The 26,477-nt window shown below is 40.3% G+C and overlaps 2 protein-coding genes across 3 annotated transcripts; one reads left to right on the forward strand and one right to left on the reverse strand.

Annotated features, from left to right (window-relative positions):
• Positions 1-734: 734 nt before the first annotated feature.
• On the reverse strand, positions 735-11,877 carry engase (endo-beta-N-acetylglucosaminidase). Of its 2 annotated transcripts, XM_015007618.2 has the most exons (14): positions 11,709-11,877; positions 10,877-10,953; positions 10,583-10,784; positions 10,320-10,468; positions 9,989-10,143; positions 7,573-7,721; positions 6,931-7,102; positions 6,739-6,845; positions 6,542-6,653; positions 5,031-5,218; positions 3,911-4,053; positions 3,427-3,526; positions 3,215-3,326; positions 735-2,024 (listed from the first exon to the last, which is right to left on the reverse strand). In XM_015007618.2, exons 1-14 carry the CDS (start codon positions 11,825-11,827, stop codon positions 1,635-1,637), a joined length of 2,175 nt encoding a protein of 724 aa, XP_014863104.2. In that variant the 5' UTR covers positions 11,828-11,877; the 3' UTR covers positions 735-1,634. The 2 variants fall into 2 exon arrangements, with proteins under 2 accessions (XP_014863104.2, XP_087864154.1); XM_088008028.1 differs by lacking the exon at positions 10,877-10,953 and having other exon boundaries at positions 11,709-11,822.
• Positions 11,878-12,861: 984 nt separating this feature from the next.
• Positions 12,862-26,443, forward strand: csnk1da (casein kinase 1, delta a). The gene is made up of 9 exons (XM_015007625.2): positions 12,862-13,349; positions 17,785-17,895; positions 20,657-20,805; positions 20,974-21,202; positions 21,281-21,451; positions 21,545-21,693; positions 22,265-22,433; positions 22,534-22,646; positions 24,159-26,443. Exons 1-9 carry the CDS (start codon positions 13,274-13,276, stop codon positions 24,207-24,209), a joined length of 1,218 nt encoding a protein of 405 aa, XP_014863111.1. The 5' UTR covers positions 12,862-13,273; the 3' UTR covers positions 24,210-26,443.
• Positions 26,444-26,477: the final 34 nt, after the last annotated feature.

Genomic DNA, 26,477 nt, shown 5'->3' on the forward strand with positions numbered 1-26,477 from the left:
AGTCCTGATATGGATGATATCATCCACAATAATGTCCTGGTCAAACTGTAAGCTCAGCTGGTATTTTGAGAAGTATGGTTCGAATCCCCACCGAAGCCTTTCTGCATGAGGTTTCCTCCCACATACCAGAATTAAGCAAATTAAATCTGTATAAATTACCCAATTTATACAGATTTTGCGTGGCCCTGTGGCTGGAGAAATGCACCAGGCACCTTGTGACCCAGCAAAGATAAGCTGGTATAGAAAACACAGATTTCTCATAAAAAAAAAAAAAATTTCATGGTTTTATGAAGTCTGCGACAGACTGGCGACCTGTCACCTTACATGCCCGGAACGTTATCTGGAGATAGGCACCAGCACCTCCTGACCCCACTAAGGGACAAGGGTGTTAGAAAATGGGTGGATGGGTTTTATGAAGTAGTGCTCTAAGCCACCATCATCAAAATAAAGAATGAAGGAATGTCTGGCATGATTGTGTTCCATTCTTAGAATAATCAATACTTAGATTGACGTATGCTGTTTTAGCTGCCCCTCATCACACTGATATAAATCTCTCCGTACTGGATTTCTGATGGCGGTGGAGCCAGGTCACAGACATATTTGCTTTGCAGAAGGATAACATGACAGGAAAGAACTGGGACTGAGTTGTGTGTGTTTTCTATTTTTCTTTCAACCTTTTGAGTTAGCCATCTGTATGGGGTTGCTAGAATATTGATGCACCTGAACACTTGACATTTTATATTTGTATACTTTTCTGTATTTTATTGAGGTGATATGTGGTTAACCAATACAAAGTGTTTAGTGCTCACAGTTGAAAACAGGTATATGCATACACTGTATAAAAAGATACAAAGTGTAACTCTGAAATAAGGTCAGACTAAATTTTCTGGTTCTCCTTCAAACCTCGCTCTGTACCTCTGTATGGGAAGCTCCTTTTAGCGCAACCAATCATGGAAGCTTCTAGCCACCTTGTTTTTCTCAGAAATAAACACACAATCAATTGATAGATTGATTTTTTTGGATGAGACCAGCCACTTCCGGTCAATGAGTAGCCAACTCAGTTTTTACGTAACAACTCATCATTATGGCTTCTATGAAGACCGGGATTGTTTCTGGGGTTGGAACAGTGGTCTCAGAAATAAATTTCTTCAGGGCTACAGTCCTACAGCTTTTAAATGTGTCCCTCTTACACACTTGAAGGCGCTGTAAGCTTTTCGAGGAATGCAGTTTGAGACTTGGAGGTTGCCCTAGTAACAAGTGAGGTGGGATGAAACTTCATGCACTGTGGCACCTCATTTGCTCTACTGTGACTTCAAGTGGACTGTATATGTAAAACAGGCAACATAACATGATATGCGACACCTGGGATTGAATAAACAAATGTTTGTGATTCCGACATAAATTCTGATTATAATCTTAATCTGTTTATATGAAACAATGTCTGGGGTTGTTACTCTAACCACATTATTTATTACTTAAAAATAAAAACTTTAACTGTGCTCGAGTTCAGGTGGTTTCTCTGAGATGATTCCATCTGCTACAAAAAAACATCCATGCTCAAAATGTATAAATGAAAGTCTTTAAAGTGTGGAACGTATTTGCATACAGCTACTTGTCTGAAATCCATGTTCAGATCATTCTGTGTAGCTGAGCTGTCTTCTTCCCCACCAACTCTCCGGGATGAGGGAGCCCCCCCTGGTCACTGGCTCCACCAGCAGCTCCAACACGCTGGGTGGCTCAGGTACGAGCAGCTCCGTCACCCTGAACTGGTTGGAGTAGGCCCGGGCCAGCAGCTCCAGCTGACCCGGAGGGATTCTTGGGTCAGGTCCTCTCAGCCTTCTCCAGTACACCCTGAAGTGGCGCACAGATTCCACGGGGTAGTCCCAGCGCAGGGTAGCATTGAGGCGCAGGCAGGAGGACGAACTCTCTGGTGATGAACCGGCTCCACGCAGCCAAACCACATCATCAATGCACAAGCCCCGAACGGGGTCGGTGAGTGGCTGCAGAGTACCCACGTCCAGTACCTAACAGAAACACAGCAGGTGGAAAACAGTTCCTTCAACACACATCAGGTTAGATCTGAAAAGTAAACCGGTTGTTTTAATTATTGGATCTATATAGATAAATTCATTCTGGATGGATATTATATCACTCTTGGTATCTGAGATGGTAGAACTGATCTAAGTTGTTTATTGGGTTAGATGAGTTTTGAAGTATAAAGTTTAAGTATGGTTGAGGTCAAGGCCATTCCAGAAGCTTAATGTCAGTGTGCTTTATCCTCTTCAAAATTAGTTTATGTGTGTGTTTGAGAACAATCTCCACTTGATCCAAGGTGACCTCTGATAAAATAAATTAATTAAGATGTTCAAGAATAACCTAAGACCCACTGACAGACTGAGCGGAACTGCATAGGAAGGCGATGGCCAGGCGAGTTCTTCACTGAATCTAGTAGAAAAGTTTAGAAAACATTAACATGGTCCTTGTGTGTTTCTGCAGAGACTGAACAAGGCACATGGCAGTAACCTTGAAATCTGAAGTCAAAAATATAAATAATTAGAGTAAAACCAGATCATAGCACATGAAACTGACTTAAATTATATGACAACGATAGGTCTGGACTTTAACTAGGCCATTTTGTCTTTATGACCAAACATGGAGGAACAGCATTCAGATGATGCACCACAAATCTGGAACAAACTTTCTGAAAACTGCAAAGCAGCTGAAACACTGAGTTCCTTTAAATGCAGACTTATACACCTGTTTAGAGGATAAATAAAACATTGATAAATAATGCCATCAGACAAAATGTTGTTTCAACTGTGTGTTCTGTCTGTATTTTTGTGTTTTTTTGATGTAAAGTGTTTTGAACTGCCTTGTTGGTGAAATGTGCAATAAAATAAACTTGATTGATGTCATAGAAAGCAAGATTAGTGAACTCTAGATGCCACATGTTTTATTGAGATTTACTTGTCAACTATAGAATGAGACTGATTACAGCCCTTTATAATATAATAAATGCCAGAACATAGTTAAAAAAAACTTCCCCAATTTTCCCAATCAACAAATGACTTCAAACCATATTGGAAATGGTCCTTGAGAAGCATAAAAACCATAAAGACTTTATGCATCCCACCTTCTCCAGCAACACTTTCTATGTCTCTGTCTCATCTAGAAAATGATTCATGTACTCTGTAGAGAGTAGTGATCGTCTCACCATGATCTCTCCCACTCTGCAGCTAAAAGTCATGTCCTGAGGCTCCCCTTCCCGATGGATCAGGACACACACTTCTCTGAGAACGCAGCCATGAAGCTCTAGTTGTGAACATCTGCTCAGAGCAACATTGGAACAACAGAAAGAACAGACATTTACGCTCTAAAATGAAGTCAACTCAACTAAACTACTGATCTGCTGTCACTGTGCCTCACTGAACAGTCCATCCATGCAGGTCTCTGTTTCCACAAAGCTCAGACATCTGGCTCTCCAGCTGCGGTCCACTTCCCACAGTCTCAGGGGTCACACTGGTTACTGTGGAGAAACACAGAACATTTATCAGCTCAAACTTTAAGACAGACTGCTTTCCTTTTCAAAAACATCCAAGTCAGCTTTAGATTGATTTCCTTGATAGAAAAACATATTTGATTGTACATTCTAACTTGAATTGTATTTAAGATCAAGTATTTGTTACAGAAGAGCTTAATATACACATTTTGTTTTTAAGTTTAAATGTAAGGTTATACTTAAGAAAGACTGTTTGCCTAAAAAAGTATGTTTACTAAGGTATCGGTAAGAGAGTTGCTGTACGGATCTATTATAGAACTTCTACGTTGTGTATTTTTGATCCAACAACAAATCCGGTGGATTTTTGGCTCTTCATATTGGTCCTGAGGTTATGTTCCACAAGAAACTCACGTGTGACCTCATGGACATCAGTGTGGGAACAGTAAGAAGAGTCTGTTGTCCTCAGCTGCAAAGAGACGGTGATCCCAGCAGATGCTTTGTACACCAGAGTTACCATGATCCTGGAATCCAGCGGCACATGGAGAGAGAAAATCCTGGCAAATACACAAAGTAATCTCATTTTTAATGCTTTATAGCATGAATGTTTTATTGAAAAGACAGAGCAAATGAAATGATCCATAACACTAGGAAGAAAAACAATCATGTTTGAAGTAAGAACATCTTCGGCTGTAGTCACAGATCCAGGCGCCTGGATCTATGATCGGATCTTCTGGTGTCTGCTGGAGTTTCATCAAAGCAAATCAGGCTGAATTTTGTTCTGGAGAAATCAAAGAACATGATCCTCACAGTGCTGCCTGCTTCGTCCAGATGATCGTGGGTTTGTTGGAGCAGGTGTATGACAGCATCATCAACTCTAACTCCATGGCGATAAGCAAACTGCAGGGGGTCTTGATATGTCCTTGTCTGCTTACAGACAAGGACATATCATAGTCATTGATGACTGATGGGTCATTGATGACTGATGGGTGAGTTTATCATGAGGAACCAGGCAGGTTGCCAAACACATCAATGGAATTTTCTTCTCTTTTAGGTTGGCCTAAGACTGAAGAGGTGCTGCACAGGCCTTTCAGGACTCCGGGATCCACACCATCTGGACCTGCAGTCTTCCTCTCCAGCTTCTTCCTGCATGCCTACTCGCCATCTTTAATCTTGACTAAGTTACTCCTCAGTAATCCCCCACCCCACTCACTAAAAGTTATTTTGATGTCTTGTTTAACAGTTCATTTGGGTCACTAGTGATCCAGGGTTTGTTACTGGGGAAGCATTTCACTGTTTTGGTGGAGACGTTATTAAGTACAACGTAGCTTATATAGTTGGTCTCTCACACACACACACGCACACGCGCACACACACACAGTCATGACATTGATGTTCTCTCCAATCTGTAGCCTTACACAAGAAACTCATTAAATCACTGTGTAAAGCTATATGCTATATTCTGCCTCATAATAAATATATAGTTGGTTATATAGTATAAATGTGTATACATAAACACACGCAGACACTTTACTTGGCACAAATCGGAGTGTTTAAAGTTGCGGGGATGAGTCCGTCCAGCAGCAGCGAGCACCCTCCATCCCAGGCATCTTCAGGGCAGCCGCTGCTCCTGACCCAGCCCCGGTCCTCCAGAGCCATGTGGTAGTACAAAGGCTGGATCTCCTGAGCCGCCAGGTTGAACCAGCTCTTTGCCTTCTCATGCTGCAACACACAGGGACAGCAAGCAAATGGTTCTTTTTACCTCTATGTCAACTTTAAAGCTGGGAACAGGAACAGTAGGTTTTGTTGCTATAGAGTTAAAATGTTTGCATATTTGAAGAAAATAGCTCAAACTGAATGTCAAGAAACGGAATGTCAACTTTTAAACGAAATGTCCAAAACAAAAAAAAATTTAAATAAAGTGTGTTTTAGTATGAATGAAGCTTTAATCCAATCCAAATTTAGATCTTCAGTTTTAACTTTTATTTTGTTAATATTTCTTTTCAAACCTACAGACATTGGTAGATTTGAAAACCAATGTCTGTTTGTATAGCGCTTGTTTGTTTCTGACAAGCTCTATATGTTCATTGCATATATGTCCATATATGTGTATTGCAGATGTCTGCCCAGGTCCCTCTTGAAAATGAGATCTGGATCTCAACGAGGTTTACCTGGTTAAATAAAGGAAATTAAAAAAAAAGAAAAAAAATACATGTCAGAAACAAACCTTTCACACCTTAAATTAAAATGCTCAGTCTACTTCAGAAAGATCTGATAGTCATTAGCCCTTTCATGCATAGCGGTCACTACAGTGGAAAGATGCCTAAAAGCCATTTTCTTGTATTTCTTGTGGAGTTTTTTTGTCATAAATACACACGGACTACTGAAGTGGACACTAGTCACTAGTACATCATGCCCTATCAACTGCCGGCCGTCCACTGCAAGTGCAAGAAAATTTTTGTTAAATCCAATATGGCAGACAGATGAATAAGCAACTTAGGAATATCCAGTCTCTTCTTCTACTGTAGAGGGTTCTTACAGGTAAAAAAAATTGTGACATCATTTAACCCCTTAAAAACTACTGATGTATTTGCCAAATATCAACTTTGTATTTGGAGAAAATTACAACTGACCACCTGGGAAAAAATCCTTTTTTTTTTTATTATCTTTTGTAATCTTTCTTGTAATTTTTTGTATTATTTTACAAAAGATTTTCCTACCTTTTTTATGCTTAAAAAAAATCAAAAACACTTTGGGAAATAATTCTGACATAAAGGATCATATTTCATGCATGAAAGAGTTAGAATGCTACAGGTTTATCATCTGCACGATGATAAACAACAACATTATCAGCCTAAAACTAAAATAAGTCATCAGAGTAAAAGATTAAAGACAGCCATTTAAAAACTTCATGCACATTAAGAGTTGAGCATTGTTCATTGTCATTAAGTCATTTTGTATACATATACTGATACTAGTTGGTATGTTGGGGTTGATTTTGTGCATTTAAGCTTTTACTCCTTTTAGTTTCCAGTCTGTGAGTACCTGTCCTTTCCTGTACACTGCTTTCCCAAAACCCTGGCAGAAGGAGGAGATGAATGGAAGCTGTGAAGCTGGTCGGTGGATGTACAGGTAATCTGAGAGAAGAGCCCAGAACCTGCAGGGGGAAGCAGAGCATCTCGGTGTCATTATGCCTGCAGACCTTCACCAGGTGTGCACGGCACACTCTGAGCTGGCCTCACTTGTCTTGATTGCTGCGGAATTCGCTCTTATCACTTTGACTCTCATACACCCATCCTGGAGCGAAGATGGCTGCAGAGAAGTTGTGCTTTCGGATGACGTCCAGAGCCTGTCAACAGCCAGAACAGGATGCAGAACTAAGACAGTGATCTGAGAAGAAACAACTGCCATGGACAGACTGCTACAGCCTCTACCTTATTGGTTTCCAGCATCCCTCCCACCACCTTCCCTCTGCCAAACACGTCCACCCCAATGTACACATCAGCCTGACGGCCTTGGACGACAGAGTAGTTCTTCATCCATTCCAGGTTTTCCTCTGTCCAGTTGTAGTTTGTAAAGAAACCATCACAGGCATCGAAAAATATCCTGTCAGAGAAGAGTGAGACGTCTAAATTAGTGTCAACAAACCAATCACTTTGATTCTAGGGCAATGTGCTATGGTGACAAGAACATGTATTTCATAAATATTATGAATACACAATGAAGTGAAATATGTTCATCTCTCAAGGAAAAATGCTGGATGAAGAGGTTTCTTACTTAAATAAGTAAATATATCCTGCTATCCAGAAGACAAAGACTAATGAGAGAGAGTAGAGGTGTAGATGTTCCCTGGAGGTCAGCTGTAAACTGTCTTTCCTAAACAAACTGTCCACCATCTATCATCAAATGCCCTCCATATGTCCACTGAAATTTGAAAACACCACTGATTGTAGCACATGAAGTCAAAAATAGGTGGAGTTTTCCTAGAGAAGCTGCAGATCTGCGCTGTGCGGTTGTCAAACAGAACCTCAGACTGAATGAAGATCAGATCAACGGTTTTTTCCCCTTCTACTCGCCTGTTGGACTGGTTGAGTTCATTCTGCCACTTAAGCTTTCCGTCCTCAATGACGCTGTCGTACCACAGGATCAGGCTGCTGGGCACTCGCTCATGCATCTGCTCCGTCAGGTATTGCAGAAACAGCGGAGCGTTCTTCACAGCTCCCTCCTGCAAAACATCACAGCGCAGAGATCCAACCTGCTGCCTGATTTATTCACTAAACATTTTCACCACTGCTTACGACTGGCAGCAGCTAGAGCATTTAATTTTACTGGGTTACAAATACATTTTTTTTTTTGGAAGTTGTCTGTATGTTTTCAAACTGAATTAAGAATATGTTGCACCACTGAATCCAAAAATGAAGTCCATTTTTCTCATTCAGGTCAGATTATTCTACCTGTAATTTGATTTAGAGAACTCTGATCTTCTGACTAAATTGATGACATTTTTGTGACAATTTTTCGGCTGTTGACCAGTGTTATTGTTGACTTGCAATTAGTGCTGATTCAGGGTGTTGATTGTATAAAAATGTTACTGAATTGCTACATAATGATTGGTAATGTCATAAGTTTATTGAGGAAGGTAAAAAATTAAAAGAATCAAAATATCTGCTCTATCTTGTTCTTTCACTGCCTCATGCGTTTATGAAAATGCACATGGAGTAACAGGGTCATTAAAAACTAATAATCTGTTAGAGATTCTTAGTGGACAGAACGGGAACTGGTATCATCTGTTCTGGGTCTGCTTTATAGTCAGCTTTAGAGGATTCTGCTTCTTTGTTGTTGTTTTATTGGATACAATTTAGTTTCATTGGTGTTTTTGTGCATTTCCTTGTTCCGTTGTTAATTCCAGTTCATTCCACTCCTTACTAGAAGCAATAGAGGAAAGATGTGCCAGTAGGTGGAGGTGTCAGTAGCTGCATTTCCCACTGACCATTTAATTGCGCAAATTGGAATTGCTAAAATAAATTCACTGAATGGAAACACACAAATTTCAAGAAAATCAAATTTTTTGATAAAAAGTATTTGAATTAGTGTGAGGTGGTTTTTCATCTTTATTGATAGTATATTTTGCAAAACTGCAATGGAAATACTTTTTTCGCTTTGTCTGGGTCATGTGATCAACAACTGAATAATAATTGGTGAAAAATACAAAGACAACGGGAAGTGGCAGGAGGACGATGTTTGATGTTTGATCAAGTAATGACTTGATACGTGAATAATCTTATCCATGTGATTCATGTTTCTTATTTAATTGCAAAATAGGGTTTTTCAACATTAGTGGAATATCGATAAGTTTTGTGCACATTTGTAAGGGAAACATAACTTGTGTTAGCAGCAACATCAAGTATGTTGTCAGGTTTTTTGTGCATCTCTTACCTGGTAAACATGATGCCATAATAAGAGCACAGAGATGCTAAACTTAAAGGTTGCTGCTGACTGTGTAGAGGTGAAAGAAAACCAGAAACAAAGGGGTCTTACCAGCTCCAGGTTAGGAGATGTTGTTAAAAATGACAAATGTATCAGTCTCTGATTTAGTTTAGAGCAGAGGGCAGATGGTAGAAGTATTGCACTTATGCAAATGCTCTAGAGCGGTTTATTTACCAGTCCTTCTACATTCTAGTCCTCAGCTACACCAAGTGCAGTGTGCAGGAACTGAAACAATGAGGTCATATGTTCAAGCAGCCAAATGAGCTTCTGCCGAACAGCTGCTGGGCTCCTCATGATCACAGAGAGGTAGCTCATGGTCAGCTCACTAGCAGAGCTCCATCTGCACTAGCTGAATAAAGCTAGGCTGCAGATATAACCTACCATGATTCAGATGTTCAAAACATCCCTGATAACATCAGGTTTATTTTGTGAATGGTACTGTGTGAATGTGTACGTGGCTTTTTTGTTGTTGTTGTTGGTCTGTTTGGTATATTCTATGTTCTACTGCTAACTGCTAGTTTTTCTACTGGAAAATGGCTTGGCTCTTGGTGATTATAGATACCTTTAACCGTGAGGAGCACAGTCATGCCACAAAACCTCTGAATAAACCAGTGTAAGCTGAGGTGTTGGGGGGGTTGGGAGTGGGCTTCCAGTAAAGATGACTTCTAAAATAGGAAAATGTCACTGATACAATGTTTCAGAAAACTATGATTTAAAGGACTTCAACAGGAAACCAGAGAAGGTTCCAAAGTGACTGGAGTTTTCTTTGACTGTTAGAAGCACAGAGTGAAACTGGCCCCTCCTATCAGATGCAAACAGGAAGGGTTTTTATATCAAACTCTCTCTGATCCTATTTTTAAAGTTAGTTTGAATTTAGAAATACATATTTCATTGTTTCTACAACTAAGAAGTTGTCTTTTCTATAATGTGCACATAGGAATGAAGGAAAAAAGTGTGTTTTGTTAGTATTTCCACAAGGAGAAGAAGTGCAGACTTATAACTCACACTCAGATTGTTCTCTATGTTAATGAGCCAACCATCAAAGCCGTAATAATGACTGATCTGGACCAGCTTGTCAGCCACGGCCCGGTACGACTCCTCGTCTTTCAGGAAGGCCTCACACACTGCCGCTCCGTCAGTCCACTCTGTGATGAAAGTCCCTGAAAAGCAGCTCAGTGATTCAGATTACAAAAGAAGGAGTGAAGACAGGTCAGATCAGTGGCTACATTTGTTCTGTCATAACTGTGTAACAGTTCAAGGGGTAAGCATAGTTTTGAAAAATCACTGTAAAAACAACTCCAGGATAGTAATCCAGATGACGGCCTTTCATGCTTACCAAGAACTATGACTCCATGTTTATGTGCAGCATTCGTCCACACAGCTGGAGGAACAGTGACCATCTGATGAGTGAAGTAGTTAAAAATGTCGATGTACTGCCAATGGTAGAAGGCATAGGGTGCCTCTGAACTGGTGCCTTGGACAAACCTTAAAAAGAGAAGTAAGGATTAAATGTCATTATACAAACATAGATTTTAATGGAAACTTTCAAAAAAGAACTTCTAAACGGAAGAGGTTTAATCAAAGATATATCCACCATACCGGTCGTCCAGGTAGCCACCCATCATGTCATGGGACACCAATGTCCGGCGTAGACAGTTGACCAGACGGGGCTTCCGAGGTGCCAGAGGAACGGCTGCCACGTTGAAGGGGTTCGCCTCGCTTCGGTTCCATGACAACAACTCATTCATAGAGGATAGACCACAGCTGATTGGTTCGGTTGTGTCTGCATCGTAATGTTTGGCTGGGACAGGAGATAAGAATGAAAGCAGCACAATATGTCATCTCACCAACTACAGGTCAGAGTGTCATCAATCTTCATGACAGCTGTCTTACTAGGAAGAGCAGAAGGTGAATACTTGATGACCTCATAAACACTTGAGTCCACAGGCTGGTCAAAACACGACTCGGTTCTGAAGAAACACGAGGTGCCTTAGCCTTATTTTATGAAGAAATGCAGTCCAGCAAAAAAAGAAATACAAACATTTGGAAACCTTAACTCTTGAATATGTTGCTGTCCAGTCCAGATCTTTAAATCAAGGAATATTTTTAACAATCTGCAAGGAATCCATCAATGCTCTCTGTTATCTGCATTGGTTTTAACTGCATTCTTGAAGTTGGGATAGTGTAAACGTAAAAGTGCAACAGAGCTATTGAACGATCTGAATGGCTTTGGACTTTCACACCATGTTAACAGAACTAAGCCGCAGGACCCGGACCGGGTTATTTCCAGATGTGTAAACGGTTATGACTGCTGTTCTTTCTGACTACCGCATACATTTGAATCACTTAAGTTGTCCTCACCAGCAGATTTACATAAGGAGGCATAGTAAAAGACCTCTAACTTCAGCCCTCTACTGCCCAGACTTGACTTTACCAATGTGATGTAGTTATAAAGTACATACCTAGCATTTTTGGGACCTACTTTTGCTTACACTTCCACCACTTTTAACTCAATCTTTTTAAAAAATGGTGGAATTTGTTGTGAGTGGCTCTCTCCACTTCAGGCCACATTTTAACCATTTTATAACCTTAGAAATTATAATTATAATGCCGCGGTATTATAATTACCGCGGCATCATTTTTTGTCTGTGTGTTTTAGACGGAAACTGTCCAAACTTAGTTTTAATCTGTTAGCACATGAAAAAGATTTTCCTGGAAACTGTACCGTTTCTTTTTACTGTCCTCTTCCTCGTCTTCAGCAACGTTTTTACTTCTTTTGAGATTATTAGCAGCTGGCAACCCGTCTTCTCCGAGAATCACATTTTTATCACCAGTTAACGCCATTTCTCCGCACTGAAAGGAGTCAGCAATGAAAGAGAAACCAGGAAATCCCAAAAGGCAAACAACTACTTCCGAGTTTATCCTTTCATAATAAAGATCCAGTGTTGGAGGCATACAGTGAATGGTCCAACCACAGATAGTCATTTTTCAATAATAATAATAATAATAATAATAATAATAATAATAATAATAATAATAATAATAATAATAATAATAGCGGAAGAAAGTGCTAAAAGAGAAGTGAAACTGACAAAAGTAATAAGGAAAGATTCACTCAAACTTAACCAATAAAAATTTGTTATTGTTTTTGATGTTGTTAAACAAAATATTTTTATTGTGTGTGTTTGTGTGTGTGTGTGTGTGTGTGTGTGTGTGCGCGCGCGCGCGTGTGCGTGACCTCGTGTTATTTATTAATTTCCCTCTATGTAATAATGATATAGCAGAAGAAAACTAAGGGGAAGAGGATGAACCTCAATAAAAAGTAATTTAAAAAAATGAAATTCGTAAACTGCACAAACATACCAATCAACATTTTTCATCAAGTGATAAAATAACGATTTAAGGGTTTAAAGTTCAATGAAAGTAGTATTACTTTCATTGAACTGTGTATTTTTCATATATTTTCTTTTTATGGCTGAAGAATGAACTTGTGCGTTTCATTGACCACTTGCAGATGGACAAAAGCCAGAGGGACAAAGGTAGCGATCTTTTGTTGTTGAGTGGAACCAGAGCCTTTAAGCTTTAGGAGACTAGTCACACATTGAATGCACTGGAAGCATAACGAATGGGACAATAACCTGAATTGAGCGGAATGTGCGAGCGAATAAAACGGGCCAAATCTTTGTAAATTTTGAACGTTAACTATACACACATAAATCCTTTCAAACATATTCAGTCTTGAGCGAAGGTGATGCAGACCGCTTCAGAATTAGTGAGGCCTGTTACTAATACTAGTATCTGTTAGAGGATCTATAACAACACGCTCTTTGGTCGTGTCCTCCCCCATCATCTAACAAGGAAGTGGCGTCACAGACCCAGCAGATTGCTGAGCAAGGTCCTAACATAGAGCAGTTTAATGCGAGCCAGAGATACTGTGCCAAATAGCTGACGGAATCTTTTCAAAATCCATCTTCATCCGTGGAAATTTAAGGCGTACCAATTTTAAAAACAGCAAGAGCATAAAGTACAGAGATTCATCTTTCCGATAAACGCCATATTGTCGCAATATGATGTATTTAACATTTTAAAACAAGAGGCGAAAGATTGTCGGAGCCGACTTCATCTGGAGACAGCATACAGAAGAACAGATTTTGTCGCTTGAACGGATCTCCGGTGTCTGCTGGTTGATTCTATTCTAGTTGTAAACGGGCTTGAACTTCAAAGCTGACCATATTTTGAATATTTTGGAGCTAGCGAGCGTGCTTGCTAGCCGACGACAGATTTATTAACATGGAGTTGAGAGTCGGAAACCGATACAGACTGGGCAGAAAGATTGGAAGCGGATCGTTTGGAGACATATACTTGGGTATGTTTTTGTCACTGAAACTTGTCTACTAGTCTGTGTCTGTATTAACAACAAGAGGAAAGTGTGAGGAAGTTGGTCAACTGGTTTCCTTTTTAGAGGTTCAGAAGGAGCTGGTGATAGGCGATCAGCTGTTGTGTTCTCTGTTAGCGTTAGCTGCTAGGCTAGTAGTTTCTGTAGCAAGTAAGCTAACATTTCCGTCTTCTATTTTGAAAATGTGTTTAGCAAGCGATTTATTTCGACTGTGCTTGGCTTAGAAACTTATTTTCCGTTATAATATCAACCCGGTGTCCAAATGAAGGGTTCAAATTACTAGGAAAACAGTCAGCTGATATGAATCTGTTTTGTCCTCAGCTAGCTATGTAAAATCTGAAAGTTTTGGTTTGGTTCTTTTGCTTTGATTCACCTGAAACTCGTTTTAGACCAGAATGATCGTTCAGTCTGAGCCTGTGAAATATTCGGGGACAGTTGCCTGCATGTGTTTTTTAGTGGTTTTAAGCAGAACGAAAGTTTCCAGCTGAATCAAAAGGCTCAACGGATCTACTGTGGTTACCTTTCAGTGAGTTTTATATAATATGTTTTACATTGTAAAATTTGTATCAACAGGATGCTATTTTACAGATGAGCCCAAAGATTTGTGTTTGATGGGAAGGCCCTATATCCTTCTGAGAATAAGCTGTCACGAACATGTTATACAAATATAGCTTCATCTCTACCTGGTGAAATGTAGCTATCTTCTGTTAGCTAAGGCTGCTGACCAGCTACTGATTAAATAGGTTTTGTCAGAAAAATTTTTGGATCCTTCTGGAAGTAAATGTCATTTCTTCCACTATTTAATCTGGCTTTTAATGATAACATGATTATTGTTGTTTTCAAATGGATCGTGATGAAGGGGATTTAATCTGCACTGAGCTAGATTAAACCTACATTAAATCACAAAATGCACAATCTGTATGGTATTCTGGTTGGATGCAGTATGCCACTAGTTAACACCAACCATGCTGTAGCTCTTCTTTTGGCGCTAATATTGGAGCTTTAATCTTAATTATTCACATCTCTGCTGGGAAAACCTCACCTCTAGCCTCTAACAGTGTCACAGGCCTGGCTGTGAGGTGCAGTGGTTTCTAAATGTGAACCGTCACCGAACTGGAACTGTCTGCTTTACTTTAGATTAGTCCCTTCTAGTCTTCTATGGTGGATGAGATGTAGACATAAAGGTGATTCCATGGATGTTTTCCAGTATAATGCTTAATTATTGATTCTGTCATGGAAGTATCTGAATATGTTGTGTTACATTTGTGCCAAAATATGTGCAACTCGTAAGAAAACGTTTTCTAGTTTTGGATAGATTTTTTTTTATGTCTTTTTTTAAAATCACATTTGGATCAAAGACAAGAGATCATGGTCTCCCTTCTCGGACTATACCAAGTGTTTACACTAGACTGTTGCTATTAATTTTGTTTTTAATTTGATTTTACATTTATGGGACTAGTATTCTTTACCAAAATCTGTAACATTTTCTGCTCCAGTCGTGGTTTGAAAAGTTTTGTACTAGAATCTTATGCGCTTGTGTGACCTAACTAGGCTGTGTGTTCTGAAAGTGAACTCGCCTTGTTCAACTAAAACTCCCAGAGCGATGTTAAATGTCCTCACTTAGCAGCTGTGAATCCAGGAGAGGTTAGATTAATTAACTGGATCTGGCCTTTCTTCCACATGACCTGTTGTACAATCTGATACCCAGAGCTGCCAGCTGCTTGCATAATCACTTAGTGTTTTTTGTCTTCACTCGGCTGTCCATCCTTTCCATTGAGTGGTTGATGACTAATGTGTTGTAACATTGTAAATGAGTCAGAGCAGTGTGTGGTTCTGTTAAATCAGTTAACCCTCTGCTGTCTGCAGTAGAAACAGGAGCAGGTTTTTGATCATTCGCGCTTCTGTTACAAGAAACAAGGTCTTATTAAAAGGCGTCCATGGCAGATGTCCCACAGTGATTCACTCATCATGTTTAAACCAAGTTTGTGTCGGTGACAGTGATGAATGTTTCAGAGACCTAAAGGCTTGTTCCTGTTGGGTCATTAGCAGGGTGGGATCGGGTCACCCTGTTCACTGAGGTCTTCTACTCCTATGTGATTGGTGTTATCCATCATAGAGTATCAGGAGGTTATTCATATGTTTTATATTTGTTTGAAAATATTCAGCAAGTGTACAGAGACATGAGCCGTGTCAGAGGACAGTTTTATAAAAAGACCAAAGAAATGTCCCGACCTAATCAGGATCAGACTGAAGTCCAAACCACTTTGTTTCTTGTACCCATTGACATTAGGGTCACTTACAACAAGTACAGAAATATATTTGTTCTTTGAACACTAGCTGTGTTGTCTAATAACATTATTATGCAGGTATGAGATCAGCCCTTCTGCCTTTCTGTTTTTTGTTTCACTGAATATATTTTGATACCAAGATGTCAGCTTTTAAGCAATCTATAAATTCATATGTATGCCACTATCATGTTCTTTTAAGCCTACTTTTAAATAACTGAATATTTATTAGAAATAAATTGTACACATAACAACAGTAATTTAAAGGTTGTCAATTCTGTCAGTGTTTTAGTCCACTATATGTTGAAAATCACAAACAAAATGTCTTTTTTTGTCAAATGAAAGCAGAAAAATCTAATTTCTTGATTACTGGTAATTGTGACAGTCCTGAATGACTGAGAGTCAAGAAAAGCCACTTGTTTAGTGTTATTTACCACCAAACGCTCCTTCTAGCTCATAAATGATGTTTAGTTTCATGATGGGACAGGATGGTCATTGTGATGAGTCTATAAGCTGGTTATGTTCTGCTGCAGGGTGTTATAAAACGCTCCCTGAGGCTGCTACCTGTCTGACAAGAAAACAGAGACTTGTTTAACAGATACTGTTGGTGATATCACATCACAGTCAAATGAGAACGCTCCAGTCATGTATGCTAACAGGGAGGAGCATATTTACAAGCAAACTTAACACAAAGGTTGTTTAAACTGACGGACCAAAAGTTACTTAAAACGGCTCAAACTGCGTGTTGTTGGTGATTCAGTCATCAAACTTATGACACATTTTTGCACTGCCCGTCTGCTGACATGTTGGTGGTTTGGCTGACGTCACACCAGGTGTCATCTCACGGCTGAATGTTTGTTTGTTTGTCTTTCTGATGTCTATTAGCAGTGGAGGTGATGCTCTTATACAAGTCACAGTATATTTGCATGTTTCTGCGGCACTTCCTGGTGAGACCTCATGATATAATAGTCCATAGAGATGTGTCTGAACATGTTGCACCAGCAGCACAGCAGAAAAACACACCCTGCACACATTGTGAACACTTTGGCACATCAGGAACAGTCCTCCATGAGGGAGTGCTGCATTCCCCAGAAAAATCTGTTCAGACAAATCCCATTCCTCTGACACCAGAGAGCACACACTGTAAAACACCTGCTTGATTCAGAAGTTTCTGTTGGAATAGATTCTTTATTTAATGCAACTAGGAGTCAGGTGGGTCATGTTGAGGAATATCCTTTTTAACTTCTCTGACACCTACAGCCCAATGAGTCTTATGTAAATGAGCATTCAGGCTTTAAAAACAAACACAGAACACATTAAATCTGAACTTTGGTAATTTATGTAATGCATAAAATCCCATGTGCTGTAATTTCCCTCCATGCTTTGGTTTGCTGAAGTCTTGGTTGCATGTTGAGAGCCCGCTGCTCCATGCTAACCGCCGTGCAGGGGAGCCTTGGCCCTGCCCTGCTGGGTGCCGGGTGCCAGATGACGTACAGAGAAATCAATGATGTTCCATCAGAACTGCTGTTAAACTCTTTCTGCTATGAGATGGTGTGTTCACACATGTGAGCGGGAGTAATGGGATTACGTAAGGTGGTGTCGGGTTTCTGTGGAGGGGGGTGGTACTAGCTGGACTCCATTACCGTGTTTAGGAAGAAAGCAACCTCAGCACTTAAACATGTCAGTTTTGAAGTCATTTCCCAGATTCCCTTCATGTGATGAAAATCTATTTATGTCTCATAAAATGATGCTGGACGTCCACTAAGGAGTGGTGAATTGAAACGGACTTGCATTTGACAGATTTAGCTAGCATTCTTGATTCTCTCTGTCCACAAACTGAGCAGCTTCACATCAACCAACTTTTAAAGGATTTCTGTATTTGCTCAAATGTTTTCCACACATTAGTAACAGGAGGTTATTACAGACATGTCAGGAAGAGAAATGAAGGTCTGTAGCCACTGCTAGCATGCCGGTCTCATGCTAGCAGTGGGACCTGCATGCTAGCATGCAGTGAGACTATCTAGTTGTTTCTGAGACAACTAGATAGAACTCTAGTGTTCAGGCTCTTTGACTGATTCCCTAGCTCCATCCAACTAAACCTTGTCTGTCTGTTTGTCTAGGTACTGATATCTCAGTGGGAGAAGAGGTGGCCATCAAGCTGGAATGTGTGAAGACTAAACACCCACAACTCCACATCGAAAGCAAGATCTACAAGATGATGCAAGGCGGAGGTATCACACTCCCAAAACCACCACATACATACTCGTCCATCACCATATGTATCAATATTGCAGTTGCATAACAGCTCACACTAACTCCGTCATCACTTCCAAAGAAGATATTTGGCTCGTCAAACCGAGTAAACTAGTTTCAGAGAAGAAAAGTGATGAGCAGTCGGCCAACCCAGGGATCGAAACTTTTCCATCCCCCTTCACAAACCTGCAGGGAGTTCTACAAAACATCAGCTTTAACAATGTGTTTTTACTTCTCTATTCAGTAATTCTTAGATTAGTTCAGCACATTTGTTCTGATTGTAGTTGGCTGAGTTGATAAGGTTCCCTGCAGCAGAGTTATTTAAGGTTTCCTGCAGCAGTGTGCCCCACAGCAGGCCTACTGGACGGATCCTTTTCTCTGGTCAGAAACTTGTTCATCTACAGTTACTACACTACTCTAACGAGCAAAACAACTTAGTACATTTGACTGGTAACTAATCAGAAAGATGAAAATTGCAAATAACATTTCAATAAATTATTTTAACATTTTACATATTTTCTATTTAAATTCAAAAATACTTTATTAATTCCAAAGGGAAATTAAATGCTGTTGTAAATCATTAATTCTTCAAAGTGTTAGGACAATATTAAAATAATAATTGAAATAATGAAAAAAGATAAGATTTTATGATTTTTTTTTCTAAATCACAAATTTATTAGGTTTATTTTTTACGTTTTTATTCCTCATCTCTAACTTTGAGTCCTTCTAGCGCCCCCCAGTGGCCACCCAGGGGTCATGAACTCCCACTTTGAAAGTCACTGGCCTAACCAGTTCAGCTCATGTAGAAGATTTGAATGACCTGGCTGGTTTTACTCGGCAGAAAAAGTGACTTTCTTTGTCTTTAGTTGAGCTAAAGATTCTTTAAATGGTAATTAACCCTCTTAAGACCATAATTGTAACTGGGCCGCCTGGTATTTTTTTGATTTTATGGCTGTAAAATTCTCAAACAATGTGCAATGAGTCTGAATTATTGCTCTTTTTTCCAGAACAACCTCAGCTTTCAGTATTTGATGGTTATTTAACATTTCTGTTCACAATTTCAAATATTGTGAACAAACAGTTTAAAGAGGAAAAAAACAAAAATCGGAATTGAAATTTTCAGGTTTATTACTGAACAAAAAAAAAAACTTCCTGATGACAGGGGCAAACATTCTCAGATGAACAATTTCAACTTTCAACTATATTACATAAATGCAGAGAAAACTGCCTGTTTTTATTAAATTATTTCAGGCGTTTTCATTTTTTTGTGGTAGGCTCTAAAGCAGTTCCTCTCCAGCTGCAGACAGAGTCCCACTCTGGATCCATCTATACTTTAATCTATCACACTTCAGGTTGAGAGGGTCCTGGTACCCATCTCCAGTGGTCAGGAGCAAGAGGCAGGGGACACACTGGACAGGTCACCAATCCCTCACTTGGCTGATTTGTTGTTGTTTTTTTCACAATTCATGTTTTGGCAGGAAAAAAAAAGTGGTGGTGATTTTTCTTTTTTTCTTTTTGCCAAAATCACGTTTTGTAAAAATATTACTTAGGACATTGTTTTTGGAAGACCACGATTTTGTTTTCAGTATAATAAATAGTTATTGCAGAAATTATGCAGGAATCAAGATGGAGCTAACAGTTAGCCAATGGTTTATGCAGCGTTCATATGACTAACGTTAGCTTGTACAAATATTTTACGCAACCTGGTTCGCTGGTTATATGTCTCTCATGTTCACTGCCTTCAGATATCAGCCTTCTAGGACCATTTATCAGTCTGGTGGATTTTCTTTTAGACATTTCCATAATTTTATGCCCGATTTCAACTCGTCCTCTGCCGTCTTCTCTCTCTCTCGCACCGCTAATCTGTTGATACATTATGAAGCTCCGCAGGGAAATTCCGTAACGAAAATATTCATTCTAATATCTGCTGCAACATGCACATGCGATACAGCTTATTTTATGCACTTTCTGATACTTGTGGAATTTTTTGAATGCGGCCAGGTTCAGGAGTTACGATACAGAGTAGGTTGAGTGACAAATATGACACAACGGAGAATCTTTCTTGTGATTGGTCAAGCTCATATCACAACTTTCCCAGGTGGCTACCGTAATGTGTCATATATGCCCTGAAAGCGCAGTGTCTCAGCTTTTCTGCACTTTTGGAATTTTTTTGATATGTTGAACTGTTCAGAAATTACAGTAATGGAAAGTACACAAGCCGAATCCTGTCGACGCCGACAGGTTGGTCGTAAGTCGTAAGTATTTTGGTAGAAAATACTTTTCTACCAAACTGCACCAGATCAGAAGTTATTTTGAAGTTATTTAGTGGGAAAGAAAATCATCTTATAATAATCTAGTTATCAAGTTTTCAGATTAGCCACAACCAATCACAGCCAAGAAATTTTTTGAAGAATTCCCAGGATTAATGAAATAAATGAGCACAAATGGTGAGTCTGTATTTTCCATAATATAAATGCATGTTCTACTCCAACTAAATACTAAAATGATGAGTGAGATGTTGTTTAGAATTAACTGTATTACCTGGTTTGTTCAAGCATATTACTTATTCTATTCAAACCACAGAAGTAGCTATTAAAACAACTTGTCTTGGTTTTGTTGACCCTTGATGCTGAAATCTAAACGAACGTGTCGACAGATTCCTCAAACTGAACATTTGATACTGTTTAGTGGTTCCTTTCTATCAGAATGCCAGATCATTACCTTTCCCTGTACTTTCAGTGGGGATTCCAACAATAAAGTGGTGTGGTGCTGAGGGAGACTACAATGTGATGGTGATGGAGCTGCTGGGGCCCAGTCTGGAGGACCTGTTCAACTTCTGCTCTCGGAAGTTCAGTCTGAAGACCGTCCTCCTGCTTGCTGACCAGATGGTGAGAGAAAGTGCTCTGACCTTTACTAAGAGCCTTAGATTTTCTCAGTTATGTGGTGTGTTGGATGGAAAGCTGCAGATGAAAGACTTGAAGGTGTCTTCAGGTCTGTTTCCTGCTGTCTGTCCTGTGGTGTTTAGTTATTAACGTGAATCTGACTTGCCTTTCTAGATCAGCCGGATTGAATACATCCACTCCAAGAACTTTATCCACCGAGACGTGAAGCCGGACAACTTCCTGATGGGGCTGGGCAAGAAGGGCAACCTGGTCTACATCATCGACTTCGGTCTGGCTAAGAAATACCGCGACGCTCGCACGCACCAGCACATCCCCTACCGCGAAAACAAGAACCTGACCGGCACCGCCCGCTACGCCTCCATTAACACACACCTCGGCATTGGTGAGACATGTGGTGATGGCTGCTGATGTCGCTGCAGTGCGCTACCCCCTGCTGATCCCACCTTGTCTCTGTCTTCAGAACAATCCAGACGGGATGACTTGGAGTCTCTGGGCTACGTCCTGATGTACTTCAACCTGGGCTCTCTTCCCTGGCAAGGCCTCAAAGCTGCCACCAAGAGGCAGAAGTACGAACGCATCAGTGAGAAGAAGATGTCCACCCCCATTGAGGTCTTGTGTAAAGGCTACCCCTGTAAGCTAAGCTGCTAACATGCCTTTCAGGGCTTTTCTTATTACCATAACCACAGAAGGGCCTGATGTCCTGATCTTTCTCTCTCCACTTTAGCTGAGTTTGCCACATACTTGAACTTTTGCCGCTCTCTGCGCTTTGACGACAAGCCCGACTACTCCTACCTCCGCCAGCTCTTCAGGAACCTCTTCCACAGACAGGGCTTCTCCTACGACTATGTCTTTGATTGGAACATGCTCAAATTTGTAAGTTGTGTTGACACACAGTTGAAATTCAGTCCAAAATAAATGATGTTGTTTATTTTGTCAGTTGTTGTTTTAAAGCGAGGCAGTATGATGTCAAATCAACCTTTTTGACCTTTGTATCATGTTTTAATATTTCCTCATAAAAAACATTGCTGGAGTGTTAAAGGGTTTTTAAAGAGAGAGACGCTCAATTTTATTGTGGTAAATTATAAAGTCAGATTTCTTTTAAGTCATATTTGATAGGTACAAAATTTTTATAAGAACCGATGGTAACATAAATGGGATTATGCACCTGGAAAACATCTAATCCTGTCCCTTTAATAATCAATGTACTTGAATCATTCATTGATTTGTTACAGCCATATCTGCAAGAGTAAAGGAAAGAATTGCATAATAAAAATGCAATAATCTGTTCAGTGATCTAATATCCTGTTTTGGTGTAAAGCTGAAGTAACATTAGTTCCTTTCCGGCTCTGCATGTGGACACCCCATCCAGATTAAATACAGGCTAACTGTTGCTATAGAAACAGCTGCGCTACCTGGTGGTGACTGTGGGGCTGTGTTGTGTCAGGGTGCCAACAGGGCCGTGGAGGACGCTGAGAGGGAGCGCCGGGAGCGCGAGGAGAGACTGAGGCACAGCAGGAACCCCGGGGCCAGAGGCATGGCTTCTGCTTCAGGCAGAGCCAGGGCAGCTCAGGACGCCGCAGCCCCCTCCCCACTCAACCCTGCTTCACACACAGGTCAGAGCGCCGCCTGTCCATCTTTCACAGCCTTTCCAGGCCAAAGATGGCTTCAGAAGAACTACATGGTGACTGACACTTGGCTCTCTTTGTTATTTAGGTATGGAGAAGGAGAGGAAGGTGAGCATGCGTCTTCATCGTGGAGCACCTGTCAACATCTCCTCATCAGACCTGACCGGACGTCAGGACACGTCTCGTATGTCCACCTCACAGGTACTTCCCTCAGTAGACATATTAACTCAGTACAGAGTTAATATGTCAGAATCAAGTCAGTGAAAGAAGAGTGGAGATGAGAGGAAACACGAGTTCATCCACCGCAAAGAGGAAGCAGCAACAGAGAACAGAACATTGTGTCAGAACTTCCCTTTTCTTTTGTCCCACATCATGTTTTTTCTACTTAGCCAATCAGAACGATCAGGAAACCACAGCAGTTCAGTAACTGGTGGCATTCTGCTAACTGGGAGCTGTGGGTGTACTGGACTGTTAGTTTGTTCTCCTTTATAGCTTCAGCCTCCACCATTCTTCTTAAAGCACAGCTGTAACATTCAGTCAGTGAGCAGAGCTGTGCTGCTCACTGACCAGTCCTGACTGGTGAAGCATCAGGACTTTATACGCTAGATTACATTTTCCCTCAGGTTTGACCAGGATGCTGTTTATATTTATAAAAGCAAATAGGTTAAAAGGCTGCAATCACTGGAAACCTATTAAAATCTCTTTTAAATCATATAAAATTAAAACCAATCTGATTGTTTCAGACAGTATAGCTGTGCTAAAGAGGAAAAAAATATGGAATATGGATATAAAATGCTTTGTGTAGAAACATTAAAGGGACTAAGTTGATACAGCAGGCTTAGTTGGCTCATTCTATTTATTTCTGTAGTGATGTGAAGCTGCAGATTCAGAAACATTTTGCACATTTCTTTATTAATTTTAACTTGAAATATGAAATAAATCTGAAAGAATAGGTATTAGAAATGTTGGCTGTAGCCGATTTTCATTTTTCAGATTTCCATGTTTTACAAAGTGAAAGTATCTAATCATGTGGTTAATGTATGACATTTAAAGTCTATTGGGATTCATCAAATGTCTTATGTCAGGACTCTTAAACAACTTTACTTTTTAAAACATATTCTTTTAGTAAAAGAATATGTTCAATGGAGATCACTTTGTAAAATGAAAATTCTTCACATATGAAGTTAAACTTGAAAGTTGAAATGTAATATCTGCTCTGTTTTTGTTGATTCTTTTCAGAACATGTCTTTCATCTATTCATGTGTGACAAAATGTAGACAAAGCAAGCTGTGGGTTCTAGTTCTGACTGTGTGTGTTCTGCTGGGCTCCATCGGGTCTTTCCCTCTCGGCCCAGAACACACTCTTCCTGCTGCTCAGTGTTAAGATCAGTCTGCAGGGATTCCCTCCTAGATTTGCTGTGAAGCATCATATTCCATGATTTCCGTGTGTCCATTCCCTGTAGCTGCAGCGTAATCTGCTGTATGTGATTCCACATAGAATGTTCACTTCTCTCTGACTTCTACTGTTTATTCCTTAGAGCTACTTTATAAATCCCAGCCACTCTTTTGGGCGAAAATGCCCAGTGGATTTTTTTTTTTTTAATAATATAAAACCTAAAAGTGTTTAACTAGTCATTAACAAATCTGCTCCTGATTGTATCTTAGGCTCCAGGTGTTTATGAGCTGCTGATGTGTTTAATCTTCCTGTTTCCAGGCTCTGTCCCGGGTTACACCAAGCGGCCTCCAGTCTGCAGCTCCGCGGTGAAACAGCCCTACATCCTCTGAGGACGCCTCAACATGCATCACCTGCAGCACACACACTCTCTCACACACATATTCACATAGATTACCAGGACTCTCAAACGACCCAGAACTGCTCACCAATGCACCAGGCTCTGCCTGCGCATCTATTCACTTCTCAGGAGAAGAGATGCACAGTCAGCAGGTTGTGTATGTGTGTGTGTGAGAGAGGGAGAGAGAGACGGGCAGGTGGAGACCAGTTTGGTTGCCTTAACAACCATCTTGGTGAAGTTGAAGCCACAGCAACCCTTCTTCCTTGCTCGTGGAAGATGTGAAAACTCCTCCTCCTCCCTGCTGTTGATGAAGCCATTGATTCACTTTTCTCTGGCCTAATGGTTTTTTTTTCTCCCAACTTTTGATTTTACTTGTTTTTAATCTTTTTAGCAGAAAAAAACATCAACACCAGCAGATCAGCATGAAAACGGGGAATGCAGCGTTTGTTCAATGTTAACCTGTTGGATTTACTTTGATTTTGGTCAGATGGAGAGTCGCTCCATCATGGCAGTGTTTGAGCACAGTGCCTAAACTCTGTGTCGTGTAAAATACTTTGAACCCCGTAGTCCACACCTCCTTATTTACTTCTTTTGATGTGAATGAGACGTTTAGGTAGAATAAGATGGGGGGGGGGGAGTAAGGAGGCTGTTGTACGAGTTGTGTCCATGTCCTCAGGTCTGTTGGAATATGGTAAACATGCAGCACATTTAGTTAGTGTTCAGGTTGTGAATGGCGTGGGAAAAGCTGTGAATGGAAGAGTGAGTCAGGAGCTCAGTCTGTCCACACCAAACTTCTTTCTTTCTAACACTAGTGCATAGTGACGTGGCTTTCGTGTGTATTTGTGTGGTTGTGTCTTAGGGGTTTCCATGCTCACAGGTGGGATAAACATGTCGATTTCTTTTTATATAAAAATATATATGAAAGTAAACATTTTTGTAAGCTTTTACGTCCACAGCATCTTCAGCCTGATCCTTGGACCTCGTGTCCCTCTGCTTCCACCCTGAGTCCGAACACCTTTTTTCATTTCTCCAAAGCACAGCTTGTCCATTTTCTAGATAAACTTCACCATCAGAAGCGGTCTGAAAGGACAGTTTGTCGAGACTTTGTACCTTTGTTTTCACTCTGCTGTAGCTGATCTTATAGAACCTTTAAACAGTGCAATGTGTTGGGAAAAGTATGAGAAATATGAACCAACGGATCTTTTCTCCCTGTTTTCAGGATCTGATGGAGGAACAGTTTTAGTTGCTAATGTCCAACTAAATTAATTTGAAGTTCTTGTAAAAAACTGTTTGTCTGTGATGCTACTTACCAACCCATATCTTAATGTACAATATTTGACTTTGCTGATGAGAAGAGTGTCGATTATCATAAAGAACGTCTTAAATGTTTCAGTCAGGTTTAAAGTCAACTGGGTAAACTTTGGGATTTTCATGGTTTCATGTGGCGACAACGCTTCAGTACTTAATAGTTTAGAATCAAACTCTGCAGAGCGTGCGGTGTCAGACGGCTCCACTCTCCCGTTTACATAGAAAATGGACGGGTTTTGCTTCAAGGCCAGCATCCTGGAAGCAGAGGGGGTTTCTAGGAGCTGTGGAGTGAGTGCTGCATAGTGGAAGGTGGCCCCAGCCTTCAGGCTCCTCCTGGGGATCTGATCTAAAGTAGGAACTCCTTGATGTGATAGACTGATGAGAAGTATTTGTAGGCCATTTTCTGTAGTCGATGTGGGAATGGGCTGTAGTTGTACCTTGTACATGTTCCTTGGTTCTGTTGTGTATAGGATGCGCCTGTTTACCACGTCCTGGTGAGCTGCTGTAGGCTTCTGGACGAGCTGTTGATAGAGGGACTGGGAATGCTTCACTACATTTGGGTTCCTGTGAAGGAACCTTTTCTTGGAAAATGTATTTCACTCGTTGACTTGGGAAAAACTAAAGCGATAGAATAACTTGTGTGTCTCACTGATGATGGTTATAATAAATGCAAGTACATGTTTCCATGGAATGGGTTTTCTGTCGCGTTTCTCATTCTGTCACCACCAGTCCTAAAAGCTTGTAGGTGTGTTCTGGACTCAGGTCCCACATCTTATACTGTGGATTCTTGGGATTTTTTTTTCCTTTCACTCCCATCTTAACACTTCTGCTCTTCAGTTGTAATGCCACTGTATTTGTGTATTTTAAAATTGTGTAAATAAATTAAAAAGTACTTGTATGTGTGGATGTTTGATTTGATGACCTGCAGCTGG

This window comes from Poecilia mexicana, unplaced genomic scaffold, assembly GCF_051168715.1.
Source record: "Poecilia mexicana isolate PSO_F unplaced genomic scaffold, ASM5116871v1 scaffold_8, whole genome shotgun sequence".
Taxonomy (NCBI): domain Eukaryota; kingdom Metazoa; phylum Chordata; class Actinopteri; order Cyprinodontiformes; family Poeciliidae; genus Poecilia; species Poecilia mexicana.